The following is a 15,368-nucleotide window of genomic DNA, read 5'->3' on the forward strand; positions in this document are numbered from 1 at the left end:
CTTTTTAAAATTGATAGTACTGACAGGTTGAAGTTCATAGCGCTCATCTCGGTCTTTTATAAAGGACAGTAGCAGCAAATGTGCCTCATTATACTGCGACAGTCAGCAGGAGTTGCATAGCCGAGCTCTCAAGCGTGAGTCCAGATCATCCACATCAGTACTGGCAGACTGTTTTTGCTTCAGTTCAAACTTTGTATTCATTTTGCTTCCTCGCAGACGAGTGGCATGCAGCGAGGTCGACGTTTCAGACAGCATGATGTGCCTTTACGATACCGCGCCCGTCTCGTAGGCTTTATCACTTGACACCGCCCGAAAAAAAGAAAAAAAGAAGGGAAACAAATGCCCCGTCCCTAATTGATCTGCCAGCATCAGCCAGAATCTGTTGCTCCGATTTCGTCACCACAACCTGGTTTTCTGATTTCCTCTGCTGAATTGAATCGACTGAATCACCTTTAATCGTATTTTAGTTCAATATATTTTCGATCTGTAATATGATGAGTGTGTGAGGTAACTTTCTTGTGTATTGGAAGCTTTGTGAATGGATAATGGATAGTTTGCCGTTTCCGAGTGAGCCCCACTTATCTGCAGTATTTCACCGAAGTCCGTTTTTCCTGCTTATTTTTCCCAAGTAATGCAACAATCTCCGCATATTTCACCTTGAGTAACCGCTCTGAAGTAAATTGGCTTGTAATGCATCAAATAACATCTGTTGTTGGTTCCGTGGCACAAGATGACATCTACTAAGTGGGCCAGCCTGGACACTTCATGTTTTTTCTAATATTACTTTACTGTTCACAGTTGAGTGCAGTGGTTGTATAAACTGGGCTGTGCTCTAAACTAGTGAGACATAATGCCATCAGCCAGTACAGTTGAGTTACTGTTTGCCTTATACTTTTGACCATGCCTATTAACAAATGCATGTATATGTCTCTCCATTTACATTTACCACCGTGGCTTAAATGTACAATAGATCTGCATTTTACATCCGACTGCAGCAAACTGTTATCGCAGTTTGAGGGAAATTTATCAAATGTACGTAACAGATGAAATTTGTATTCGCATTCCATTCTAAAAGAACAAAACCGTGGAATTGTCTTTTCATTTGAGGAAGCGGCTGACATCAATTGGAGTATTCATGAAGTGTTGCAAATTGGATTGGCGCAGATGGCTCATCCTTTTTGTACAAAGCTGTCCTTTGTACAAATTACCTTAAATGGTTTTGTTGAGTTATTTTTTTGGTGCGGTCACGTATCATCCAGAGGGGCAATGTTAGCAGAAAGGGTAACACAAAAATATTTTTGTGTTCACAATTCTCAGTGAGTAAGAGGGATATGATTTTATTTTTCAATAAACTTTTTTTTTTTTCTGTGAAAAGTCTCGATTGGTTGACATTACTGCAGAACAGACGATATATTTACTGTTGAGAGTCAGCAGTAGTGTGTCCCGTTGGTTGGTTCATCAAACAAAAATGTCTACATTTGGAACACGGGCACAGAAGTACAATACAAAATGTACAAATTATTGGCACACAGAATTGCCCAAAATGCCCAAAATGCACACAGATACGATGAAATGCAATTGAGCATCTTACTTTTTCTATCCAAAATCCTTAAGGACCTGATTAAATATAACTAATAGCACAGTGTCAGTGTCACATTCAGTTGCAGTTAGTGGTGCTACCATGTCAATATAATGACTTGAAAAGTAGCAGACCAGCACAGTTCTTCACATTTCTGTTGCTGTTTGACTCCTGTTGGCCAACTTCATCGTGACCTGCTGCGCTGCCACACAAGAAGCAGGCCTCTTGCATGACTGGGAAAAAAAAAATCAACATGTGGCGTAGCAGTTTGTGTACACTTGCCGAGACGCCCCATCTCAACTTAAGGAAACTCCCGTCATCTTAATCAAATATGAAGCATGGTTGACATACACTAGATTCTAAACGCAGTTCAAATAAATGACTGGAGAGGATGTCGGTATCAGCACACAGGTTGTGGCGAGAGTCACTTGACAAAGAAGGGACGGTTGTGGGGGGGGGTGTTGTTGAAACCGGCCCCTTCCTCTCTTCAGTCCCTCCCTCCTTGTCCACATCTTCTCTGTGAGCCAGACTGCGTGGCTTCACTCAAAGCGCTCGTAGTTCGTAGTTTGTCTCACCCGTGGGAACATGTCCAGCAGCAGCCTGTAGAAAGAAGGCCAAAGACGTTTTTAAAACCACGCAGAAAACCATGCCAACGACCTGCCACTCACTTGACTCCATAGGCAAAGATGATAAGGCCAATGAGGACACCTATTGTCCCATCGAGGTACCACACCATGGGCTCGTGCTTAAACACTTCGGCGCTGATGAGGATGGAGAAGCCCATGATGCCCCCCACCAGAGAGTTAAAGCCTTCAAAGAGAAACAAAGCAGCTCATTCGCTTTTGCGGTGTGATGACCTCCATGTCCGTTCTAACTAAGTGCGACTGGCGTACCGTCTGTGATGAGGGCCTGACTCGTGAGCACTTTTCCCAGCAGGAACTTGATGACAGCCAGGAAGATGCAAACCACGCCGCTGACGATGGACACGCTGAAGAGGAAGTCGTCCTGGCGGGAAAAGAAGGTTTGACTTTAGCAGCGCAATCGCGGCGTCCCTGGCAGGGTCCTGAACTCGGTCCGCTTATACGGGGTGTTCCAAAATGGTTGCCCCCATTCTAAATGCCCATATCTCGGAAACTACTTGATGGATCTTAATGAAACTGAATACACTTTATGTTGAAGGTTATAAGTTTTATTGGTTAAATTTACAAAGAAAAGTCCAAATATTTGTTGGTTCTATGACAGATTTTCATAAATGTTCAATATGAGCGCCGCCTTGTGACTCTGCACACGTTGAGTCTGTATTCGAGCTCGTGCCAAAAAGGGCCCTTTTCTTGAAATGTTTGGTGCCAAGTCCGAATTTGTTTTGTAGTTGGTGCCTTCTTTGCAAAATTTGCGAAGAAGGCACGCTGGACTGTCTTTGGTGACCGAGTCTGAGCATACTCGAACACGCAAAATGCCTTTTCTTTTGAAGTGAACGGCATTTCTTAACCGGAAAAGATAGAAATGCCAAACATTACACACAAAAACATGAAACGTTTCTACACAAGTTGTGAAAATTTGAGGTCATTCCAACGAAAATTGTCAAAATTATTGACCTACGAAACGGGGTCAACCATTTTGGAACACCCTGTACTTTTTTTCATCATTGCTTCAGATTGCTACCTTGGAATGATCCGGTTTAATAAATGTAAAAGCATACTTTTGCCCCCTTTTTATAGTAATTGAATCTATATCAACCCAACATCAATGCATATAAACAACCTACAATCGCTAATAAAACTCAATATTGAAACACTTACTTGCTAATGCATGCACATTGAGTTCTATACATATTGACTCGATTCACAAGCATATTAATCTGACCATTAGTGTGGATTTTAAACATAGAAGGCCAAAACATCCCTTATGAAAATTAAACTGCACTAAAAAATAAAAAAAAACCTAGCCACTGAACTGCACAAATGGAAATCAACCTTACTATTTTTAACAGATGTGCTGCTTTCAATATCGTGACTTGACGATGACGATATTGTGGCAGTTTTAATATTGCGATATCACGATATTGCCGTTGTTACATCCCTCGTGTCCACACCTGAGAGGTTCTCCGTCTGTACATGTACCCAATCCAAACCCCAAAGTGACCTTTAGTGAAATTCAACACATTGATGCAGTAGTCCGAGCTTGGGTTGGCATTTGGGCCCATGGGAGGGAGAAGAATACCCCCACCACCACCCACCCACCCATCCACCTCCAGAGGGGGAAAAAAAAATGTGTGATAGAGAAACCCTGCACAGAATGTGAATTATGCTTTGACATTTACTTTTGACACCCAAAAAACCTGTGTGGAATTGAAAAAGCTCAATGGAGCATCAGCAAGTGGGGTTTCTCTGCCCTGCAGTTATAGCAATCTTGTTGAAATTCAATGGGGAAATGTCGTCATATTTTTCCCAGTTTGTCCTAAGTCACACTTCCTACTGCATCTCCACCGGGACCACCATTACCTGGCAACTGGGCCAAATGTGCAAGTTCACGATCACCTGGTGAACGTTTGTTTCTTCTGACAACCTCCTGTCTTCGTTTTTAGGACCTGCTCTAGAAATGTCGAACGAAGATGCGCAGTGCTTATTTCGACGAAGTAACGCTTCCGTGCAGGACGCCAGGAATGACTGACCTTCACCCCAGTGATTCAAGTAGTCAGTTAAAAAAATAGATAACTTTTGTCCGTTTAATTCAACACAAAAATTCACACCCTGCTGCTAAACAAAGTGCTGCAACGTCTGCTCTTACCACTTCAGGGAGCAGCTTGGTGGCCAGGTCATGGATGGCCTTGCCCATTATGCACAAGGACGACAAGATGAAAATCACGCCCAGGATTACGCAGGCGCTGTGGCAGAAAAGATGCATGTTATCAATTTCAGAACCGCATCGGACCTCATAACTAAATACCTTGCAAGACTCGGGAAGCATCTCAAGGATTAACTCCATTGTTTTGTTTTTTCTTTCTAACGGTACAAATGATGGTAAAAAGTATGATAATAACTAGTATGGAACCAGAAAAAAACAACAACAAAAAACATTGAGTGGTGTAGGAAAACTGCCTACTCAGTAAAATCACATAGCTAGCTGAGCAGTCAACATCAACATTCAGCAATCATCTTTTCAGGCCCTCTTCTTGTTCATCATTGTGACACTGTCATCAAAACGAAGTGTTCATTTGGATAGTGGTTTGTTTGAACTTTCAGCCATCAATTTTCTATTTCACTTGGCAGCAGGCGGGATACTACGGAGCCCCTAAGGTGACATGGTAGAAAAAAAAGGAAAAAAAACTGCGTTCTCTCGCAATCTTGAACGCAAAGTTGTTTTTTTCGCCTACCATGTCACCTTAGCTGCGCCGTAAACACTTCCGGGTCATCTTCCATGTGAACAAAAGCGACGTGTAAACAAAGCAGTGGAAAAATACATGCTCCATCCAAGTCGCTTTGGGAAAGCTTTCCCACTGTTTTGTTTCATGTTTACAAACGTTCCATCCTCGTCGCTTTTGTTCACGTGGAAGATGACCCGGAAGTGTTTACGGCGCAGCGAAGGTGACATGGTAGGCGAAAAAAACAACTTTGCGTTCTCTCGCAAAGATTACGTTCCGCAAAGTTGTTGCAAACTTTGAGAGAGAACGCAAAGTTTTTTGCGAGTCCACGCAAAATGTTTTGCGAGGGAACGCAAAGTTGTTGTTGTTTTTTTCCTACCATATCACCTTAGGGGCTCCGTAGGATACATCCTGAAACGGTTTCCAGACAATCAGTTGTATGATAGTTACGCTGCGTATGATCCATTCTGCACAAAATAGCGACCAAAAGGTCCCTAATTCAGGCCGACCAAGCTGGAAAATGCAGGCCACTCCAGGTTAGTCACTCTGGGTCTGGCTAGGTCTCTACCGAAACCACTTTAAATGCTGCTTTTGAAACGAACTTGCGGCTTGAAATAAACAGCGCCCCCTGGCGGCCAACCATGAAAAATCTGGTTGGATGACAGTCAGTAACCAAGGCAACAGCCAGCATTACATTGGATATTGAAGCAGGATGCACACCTGACATGACATCTTTTTGGTCGATGCGTTCCCGTCAGTTTAGTTAAATATCTCCAGTGTGTTACCATGGCAACCAGTTATTCAGCTCCTCTACAGTGACTACTGTGTGAATGTGGCAGATGATGATGATAGTGACGATAATAATCAAGAACACACAAGTGTTGAGAGGCGTGCTAATGCTTAGCAAATTAATATGTTGATACTAGTCATGAAAGCAGACACCGACATAAAATATGACCCAAGTGACATCTGGCCTGGGCTACAGTAATTAATGTAAATATGCTAAGGAGAGTGAGATTGACATGCATATTCTTTTTCTGTTGGGTTGGGGCCTTAGATATTCTTTCTCAGACTCATGCAACCCACCCCTATCTCTATACTCAACTAGGTAGCATGATAATATACAAGTTGCTTGTCTATAATTAGTCCCAATGGGCCAAAGGCAGAGGGCTCATATACTCCCACAAGAAACAACAGACTACAGTAAACTCCTGTCCATCACAGGGGTTCTGTTCCAGACCATCCCCGCTATAAGTTAAATGTTTTTTGCGCTCATTTTAAGGTATAAACACACTCTAAAATAATACAAACATACTAAAAAAAAAAACAACTAAAAAAACATTTAATACAGAGCCAGCGTGTATGTTTACAGTACACAAATGCACTTTTTTCCAAACTAACAAACTTAACTTACCATCTCCCACTATACTGTATCAATAATCATGCCCAAAGATGTATCTAATAAAATGAGCATACAGCAGTTGCTTTCTGTTCTAAAATCGTCAGCAAAAACATGGCTGACACTTTTTTCTCTTCCTCTTCTTTCATGTTTACAAATGTACAATACTGTACCAGCGCCACCTAGTGGCCCAAAGTGGAACTGTACTTCATAAAAGCCACAAAATTGAGTTACAACTGGAAAAAAACAAAAACAAACTGTGAAATAATGGGACCACGAATCCAGAGCCCGCGTTGGAGGGAAGTTGACTGTGCAAACAGACATTTATCACAGACTCACATGTATTCCCGATGAGCTGAGTGGACGGCCGCAGCATTGCTGTAACGCCACAGCACAATGACTGAGGACAGGACATCCAGCGTGGCGTCAAACTGAAGACACACAAATGAGACGTAACGACATTCATGTATGTTTTCAGACACATTGAAACGTGCGAATTCCACTTACAGCAAATCCAAAAGCAGAAGCGCTGTGTCGCATGATGGAGACAGCTGGAAAACAGCACAATTGCATGAAATACAATAATGTGGAGTCTGAATGGTTTGCATTATCTGTCAGCAGCAATCATTTTGAAATAGCAAAGTAGGACAAATACAATTAAAGGTATTATCCAGAAAAAAGTATCCACAAAACTTTGTAGATGTGGAGATTTGAGTACTCCGCAAGAGAACATAGTTGTCCAACACGTTGGTTTCAATGCCAGAAGAAATTGCAGCAGCCGCCCCATATTCGTTCACACAAATCCAAGTATAAAAAAACGACTCCCCAAATCCACTCCTGTGTCTGTTATCCGCTGCCAGGCAATATTTGATTCCTATAACCTTCATTTTTGTGGTTAGGCTCACCTCATCTGCCTCCTTGTCCTTCTTTATTTTCTATCTACTGTATCTTCTTTGTTTTTCCTCTATGCTCCGTTATTATATACTCACCCTAGTATTGTCTTTTTACGTTTCTTTATTATCATTAGCATCATCATCATCATCATTATCATTATTATTATTATTAAAAAGGGGCGGGTTTAAAAAAAAATGTTTTTTGGAAGTGATGTTTGGAGATGGACGTTCATTCTGATTGAACAGTATTTGGCCAACTACTGCCACCTAGAGGAGTGGTTCTCAACCTTTTTTTTTCTTCAGTGATGTACCCCTTGTGAAACATTTCTTTCAGCCAAGTAACCCCTAACCAGCGCAAAGCATTTCTGATTGGAAAAAAAAAGGCTTGAAAAAAATGCGTGTTGCACCATCATTGTCTGATTTATTAAACTTCGGAACTTCATTTGTATTTATCTGGTCTTCACCCCACTTGTGGGGGTGACAATCAGTGGCACTTTAACTTTAAACTTTTAACCTCTTGAAATATTTGGAAATAAAAAGATATAACTGGGGGAAAAAAGATACAATTAATTTAATTGTAAATAAAAATGTGTGCACATAAAAACTGTTTTGATTGACAGGTGATTCAAGGTAGCATATGACAAGTTGGATCGAACCATTCTGGTATGGGGGAGATGCTTGGTTTTTAGGATGCTGAAATTGAATAGCCTACCATATACTTTTTAAAATCTCACGTACCCCAGGGGTACACTACCCACTGACCTATAGAGGATTGTCATGCTTATAAATACGATTAAAAACACACATATGCGGTTTAGTGACTGTGACATGGAGAGAGAAATATGTTTTTTGTTATTATGTTCGCTTGTAGACACGGCCACAGTGAATGGTAAACACTGCTGCATGTAATCTTGCACACCTGCAATGGAGTGAGAGGGAAGAGGAGACAAAGGAGGAAGGAAGATGCAAACGATCCTCTCCTCTCCTCCCTGGTTTATTTTTAGTGAGAGTCACTAGGGGGGCTGACAACCCCTCCTCAACCACACACGCAAAGAGCTCTCTTCCCTTTCATGCTATTTGCGCATCAGAAATAGCGAAGTCCTCCCATTTCCTCCTTCCCTTTCATCATCTGCCTACATATTGCTTTTGCCCGTCTTTGACCATAAATTGAACATTGCCATTGAGGACGGATTTTTTTTTTCCTATTAGTTATCTAAGTGTTATTGGTGTGTTATAAGTGTTATAAGTGTTATACTTGTTAATAGGGATGTAACGATATCCAAACATCACGATATGATATTATCACGATATGAAGGTCATGATATGATAATTATCACGATATTGTGGGGGCGTTGGCAATATTAAAAAAAAAAGATCACAATATTGTTAAAAAAAAAAAAAAAAAAAAAGAGAGCTCATACTAAAAAAAGCACAATATTGTGCTTTTGTACATAATAGCAATGCATATCAACCACCTACAATCTATAATAATATTGAGGCACTTACTTGCTAATGCAAGCACACATTGATCGCTTCACAAGCAAATTAGGTTTCCTTACATCTGACAATTAGCATAATTTTAAACATAAAAGGCCAAAACATCCCTAATGAAAATTAAATTGCACTAATACACTAGCCACTAGAGGGTGCTAGAACTGCACAAATGGAAATCAACCTGACTTTTCTTTTAACAGATGTGTTGCTATTAAATATTGTGAACATGACGACGACAATATTGTGGCAGTTCTAATATCACAATATCCCGATATTGCCCTTACCGTGACATCCCTACTTGTTAATGCACATCGATTCCGCTTGCAAGTGTGAAAAAGAAAAAGACTAGAGCTACTTTATTGGGCAAATAAAATCTGACAGCTGTTAACGTGGAAGCAAATACTGTATATGAGTGGGCGGGGCTATGTTGCAAGGCGTCACACACCTAACACAAACGGGGAAAAAAAGTCTCATGCTCATGAGGCTTGCAGCATGTAAAGGACACTTTGAACATTGGCTAATGATGGCCCACCGCCAAACTCTGTTAATTCATTTGGCTGTTTGTTTTTTTTAAATTGTTTGTTTTATCCTAAAATCGGATGGTTAAAAAAATGTAATATTTAATTTATGTTTGAAATAAATTACCTCATTACAGAATTTGTTGCTGATTTATTGTAAATACAAACAAATCTAGTCAGATAAACTGTGTTATATATAGTAAACATTTTATTTAAAAAAAAAAAATTATTGGACAATTGGGTTGTTGTTGTTTTTTAAACATACACATTTTATTTTATTTTTTCTTATCAATGGTCTAGCCTATCTGTCTGATTTTTAAAATCATATGATGTGTGACTATTGGGCACAAAAGTTGTCCACCCTAAGCTAAGTTCTTACACATGAAATATTTTTAGCCTGGAACGTTATTAGTTGCGGATCGGATTCAGACATGTCGATCTGTTCCTCCTCGTATCGTGGTTCCTTCATTAGGAGATGAAAGGAGGAATGACATCAAGAAGTCTGCAAGCTGAGCCCGCCAGCAGTTAATTGGCTCCTACTACACGCTTGTCACATCTGACAAGCGTACTGGCTCATTTTCCATATTGCTTGAACTCTTGTGCTGTGAAGGCTGTTTTAACATACACAGACTTCGATATTAGCTCAATTCCCTCGTTCAAATTCCGTCAAGCAGCGACAATAATTATCTGGAAGTGAAATTCTAGGTGTCGCGAGAACATGCCAAGAGGTACAGTAAGTACACTAGTGTGATAAAGCAAACACGACACTTTTGCACATGACAAGATTCTCACGCGTGCAGTGCAATGCTAATGTTTGACAGAGAACGGATCTGTCAGGGAATGGCAGCAGATGGTGGAAATGCCACATCCAAATTGGCAGCGGGTTGGATGATGGCATCACATTCACAGGACTGAGACAGTGTTACAAATCTCAATTCATAATGCTTAACATGAGTGGTCACGTGACACGGAGGCCCCAGTGCCAAATGTATCAGGACAGGAAGTGGACAATGGACAGCACGTGTTTTTCCAACAACATGAACTGGACTCACTTTCACCCTGCAGTAAACTTCAATTAATGAAGGCACAGAGTGCAACCACACAAAAATAACTACTGATTTCTAAACTCAAATCACACACGCAGACACGGCGCACCGCATACGCTTATCACGCACTGCGGGCAGTGGTGTCCAAACTACGGCCCGGGGGCCATTTGCGGCCCGCGACATATGCTAAAGATGGCATTTTATTCAGTTCAAATAAAATAAAAACAAAAATGTTTGGAGATGGTCAAAGTAAGAAGGGATGGTGTCGAAAAACACGGGCGCTATTAAAGGTTATTTTAGTTAACTAAAACGAAAAAAAATAAAATTAAAAAAATTCCGTTAACGAAAAAAAAAATGAAGATGGTTTTTAAAAAAAGAAACAGACTGAAACTACATTTTATGTTTACAAAACTGACTAAAATAAAACTAATTACAGCAAACATGTCCTTTGTTTTAGTCTTTAGTAATTAATTTAATGCATGACCCTTTGGAGATGATTTTAAATGTGATTTTTAGTAGATTTATTTTGATATAAACCGGAATAATGACGTCGCGCCCATGGTGTTTTTCAAATATTGCGCACAAGTAATACACATTAAAAAATAAATAAATAAAAATAAAAATAAAAATAAAAATAAAAATAAAAATAAAAATAAAAATAAAAATAAATAAATAAAACTGAAACTAACTAAACTAAAACTAAGCATTTATTAAATAACTAAAGCTAATAAAAAAACTTAACCGAACCACCCTGAAAACTAATTAAAACTAACTAAATATTTTTTTTTTTAACTCAAAACGAAATAAACTAAAATGAAAAATTCCAAAACTATAATAACCCTACTGCCATATTACAAATAAATTGGTTTATATACTATAGTATTTTTTTCTAAATATGCAAAAGCACAAACAAATTATTTGTACAATTTTTAGGACTAAACACAATTTCTCTTCATAACATTATGTGGCCCTTGCGTCCTTCTGATTTTCTGTATGTGGCCCTCAAATTAAAACGTTTGGACACCCCTGGCGTAGGGCATCAACTGCCTAAGGGGGCACCAAAAAAAAAAATCAAGCCCGTAAAAAACAATAATATTAGTAATTATAATAATACCGTGTCTAATATTTAAAATAAACGCTTGTAAAGCATGTTAATAAATACAAAAATAACGTAGGATTATTTACTCGATGCGCGGCATCGCCGGTCTATGTTGGTGACTTTGCAGTAGCACCCAGCCCTGACCAACAACCGTCTACAGGTTCAGTTCATCATGCAACCACCACTTCTGAGGACAGAGTGAGTCCATGTGATAGTTTCGAGACACGTGTTACATCCCCCCCCACTGATCCTGCTCTATGGCCAGCACACATTTTAGATGCGGATTGTGTGGAAATTGTGCGGAGGGGTCCTTTCAAAATCAGCCCTAATTTTAATTTTCCAAAGGGACCCGATGGAAGACCATTTCATACCATAACGTAAGTGCGGAAATTGCTCAAAAGCTGTCATATGATGACCTGATAACCGATTTTGCAGCCCAGAAATGTAGAAATGTGCCTCTGTAGGGCCTCTACTAACTTGCTTTCACTTTGTTTATTTCCAGACGTTTATTTGTTAATAGTAGTGCCATTTACTTTTATTTTTTATTTTAATTAATTTAGCTTTATTTGAGTATTTGGTGCCATTGTTAGTGTTTTATAAAGACTTATTATTTATCTCTTATTTTTGTGAACATTTTTGAAACCCCAATATTGACACAAGTTATTTTGTTTAATAAAGCAAAACAAATAGATATTGTTCATTTCTATCAGGGGAGGGGTGATGGGGTGTGGGGACAGAGGGGTTCTACTGTACATTTGACAACATCAGCACTATACTATGTGATACTCGAGTCATTTTTCATCAGTAGTAGTACAGAATAGCAATAAATGAGATGGGCTTATTTAAATTGAATAGTATGTTAATTATTATGGTAGCAGAGGTGCACTACCTTATATCAAAATGTGTTTCTAATATTTTGATTACCACTTTTGAGGGTCAAAAACATTTAATTAAATTAAATATTAATATTTAATTAAATAACACTGCACACTACTACCATAATAGTAAACATAGAAAATGAATGGATACCCAACAGTGTCAATCAAAGGTGAACAGAATTCGTTGAATATGTGATGCAGTTCTTCTTTTGGATCATCTCACTAATTTGTAAGTTTTTGTGAGACATTTGGATGTCCCGTCACTCACTGAAGGCGGCGATGGCGAGGATGATCGTGGCCCCGATGGACGCCCAGGACACCCACAAGGCCTTTTTGCGATAGCTTTGTGCTTCGTGCGGTTTCAGGCGCATGCTGCTCTCCAGAAGATCTGCAGGGAGAAACACGAGGCATGCTGACTCTTGACGATCGAGCTGCTGTTGCCTTTTTAGCTTTGAATTCGTTGTTGCACCTCAGAAGAACAATTGTTTGACTCTGATGGCACCCTGCAAGGTACTCCTTTTAGAACCTTGACATGCTGTACATTGTCTAGTGTCACTTGTGCCAACAGTTAAAAACTCATCATCATGATGAGCTGCATGTGATAGTTGTAATTATGTTAGGGCCTGAGCTCCTGGTGATATATTTTCAGACTCTCCAACCTGGCCGTATTTAACTTTTAAGTGTAATACATTTGTAGTGAATCTTTTAGAACGGTTTGTTTTCATACATTTGTTTGTTTGTTTTTTTTATTTTCATGCAATACAATTTAATTGGATGGTTGTACGCATGAACCACACAAGTTCAGTTTCTTTCCTGATATTTAAGCGCATGTGGCGACATTCAAACTAGGCATAATGTTACATACACTATGAATAAAACCTGAATGTTGAATACAGAAAATTGAATTTCAAATCGCTACTGCCACGTGTGGCCAAAAACTGAAACTGCACATTCCCTTCTCACGTACACCATGCTCACAAGACGTCACACCTGCAAATAGGGGGTGGAAATTCGAACCTGAATCCAGCCTGAAAACTATGCCACGGAAGAGGCTTTGGTTCCAGTTCGGTTTTCGAGATGTGGGCTGTGTCGAAATACTTGTGCTTCTGACTTTGTGCCCCTCGGTTGCGCTCTCGCAACCCGGACCGGAACCAAACTCATGTGCAAAAACACGGAAGTCGGAAGTCCCGCCTCTTCCGTGGCATATACCCCATTGGCCAGAGGCTTGCAGGAGTACCCATTGTGAACAGCTGGTGTTAATCTGCTCATTAGAATAAGTTTGAGTCACGAATGGTCAAATAAAAAAAAAAAAGCTATTGTAAAGATGTTTTTGGCAAATTCCTTCCACCATAGGGCAGCTGTATGGTTGGCATAGGAGCCCCATGTTTGATTTAGTTATTAAACCTCCAACTACTAAGAGGCAGTGTGTTTTTCATAACCTGAGCTAAATGGATGTGGATAGGTGGCCAGCCAGGTTAATTATGTGAGGTGACAGGTGTCACTGATTAAGGAGAAGAAAACCATTTTAGATTCAATTGTCTTGGACTTTGCTTGTTTTGTAACTTTGATTTGTGGATAAATTATATGCTGTGGCTTTTCAATAAATGAAGTATGAATCACTATTTCAATCAAAAATAAGTGTGTTGTTTTATTACACCCATTACAAGAAGTCAAAACAATCAGTAACCAAATGTGAAGTGGAAAAAGCACTGCTTTTAGTCATATGCTCTTACTTGGGGGAGCAAAGTTATTTTTTACATTTTATTTTTTAGCTAACTTGGTGGTGTAAAACGTTGAACCACTGGTTTGAAATGAAAGTCGGTCATTTTCTGAGATCTAATATTGTCTCACGTCCTGCATTTTGAGTGCAGTGAATTTGTTTTATGGCTACAGTACGCTCAGCGGTGCGTTCCTCTCCAAAGATGCTTTCTGACTCGCTTGATTTAAAAGTGTGAAGAGTTCACCCTGGGCACATGTTTATGGTCTTCACGCACCGTGGTGCGTATCCGCCTAGTGTCAACTTTACCTCCGTCCTCGATGCTCTCGGTAATCCTCATCTCCTGGTCCATCTTGATCAGCTCTCCCCGACTGCCGTTGCTGGTCTGGTGACGCAGGTGGTCTTCTTCTCGCTGCTTGGGGGAGTTCGCCCGCTCGCACTGACCGGTTCCCGCCGTCGGCTCCTTTGCCGCTGCCGAGTCCGGGGCGCCGGGCGAGTCCGGTAGTTTGGAGTCGGTCATGTCGGCGCGCTGCTGTGCGACTCCTATGAGGCGCTCGGAAAATGTCACACCCGCGTGAGAGGTGAGCACGTAGGGGCAGAGCAGGAGGAGGGGAGACAGACACAAGGCGGAGTGGGCCGGGAAGAGACTCCCCTGTCTACTTGCGCCACATTATGCACTCACGGTGCACTTCTCACGTGAGAGCTATCGAAGACGTTCTCCTTCGAAAGACCTCGTGATTAAATGAGTACTGCTGAACATTTAGTTTATCTTCTGCGGGCTTATCATCATTTAGTTCCACACTTTTTCCACCCTGTACATTCCCCTGTTTATATTTGTGTACTGGTCCCAGGGGCGTTGCTAGACCTCTGGAGGCCCCTATATAGCAAGAATGAAAAAATAAAATAAAACTGGAAGATGAATAAACAGAAATATTGCTTGTTAACTAGTTGCTGCATATTAAAATTAACTCATTCACTGCCTTTGACAAGTATACTTGTCAATTGCATTTTTTAAAAGCGGTGCTAAATGGGGGCGAATCTGATTATGCTCCACTGTAAATATCAAACTTGGAAACAACTTTACTGATGCCAAACCACCGGTAGATGACATCATTGCCCCATTTTATACGAAATAAACACAGTTTCAGAGTCCATGTGAGAAATGGCTGTATTTTGGCAAACCTACATTTTTCTACTGTCAATTATAAAAGAACGGGACGGGGCAAAAAGTAGGGAGTCGATTCTGTTATTTGGTAGATTCGGTTTATATATAATTATTGAATGTAATATCACGTGAGCATTGAAAATTTTACAATTTTCTAAAATGACTGGCAGTGAATGAGTTTTTAATAAACTTAAAAACAAAAACTGGAAATATGCCAAA

At 40.2% G+C, this 15,368-nt stretch overlaps 1 protein-coding gene across 1 annotated transcript; it reads right to left on the reverse strand.

Moving 5' to 3' along the window:
• Window positions 1-1,317: 1,317 nt before the first annotated feature.
• On the reverse strand, window positions 1,318-14,816 carry LOC144013510 (transmembrane protein 163a). The gene is made up of 8 exons (XM_077512477.1): window positions 14,294-14,816; window positions 12,536-12,655; window positions 6,847-6,890; window positions 6,679-6,770; window positions 4,367-4,463; window positions 2,473-2,584; window positions 2,248-2,389; window positions 1,318-2,179 (listed from the first exon to the last, which is right to left on the reverse strand). Exons 1-8 carry the CDS (start codon window positions 14,502-14,504, stop codon window positions 2,119-2,121), a joined length of 879 nt encoding a protein of 292 aa, XP_077368603.1. The 5' UTR covers window positions 14,505-14,816; the 3' UTR covers window positions 1,318-2,118.
• Between the last annotated feature and the right edge of the window lie 552 nt (window positions 14,817-15,368).

The sequence above is a fragment of the Festucalex cinctus genome, chromosome 2, assembly GCF_051991245.1.
Source record: "Festucalex cinctus isolate MCC-2025b chromosome 2, RoL_Fcin_1.0, whole genome shotgun sequence".
Lineage (NCBI taxonomy): Eukaryota > Metazoa > Chordata > Actinopteri > Syngnathiformes > Syngnathidae > Festucalex > Festucalex cinctus.

Coding starts and splice junctions, on each gene's coding strand:
- LOC144013510 (XM_077512477.1), bottom strand. CDS start 14,504: ATGACCGACTCCAAACTACCGGACTCGCCCGGCGCCCCGGACTCGGCA. Junction 6,771..6,846: donor CTTCTGCTTTTGGATTTGCT/GTAAGTGGAATT, acceptor GTGTGTCTTCAG/TTTGACGCCACGCTGGATGT. Junction 4,464..6,678: donor TCAGCTCATCGGGAATACAT/GTGAGTCTGTGA, acceptor TTTCTGCCACAG/CGCCTGCGTAATCCTGGGCG.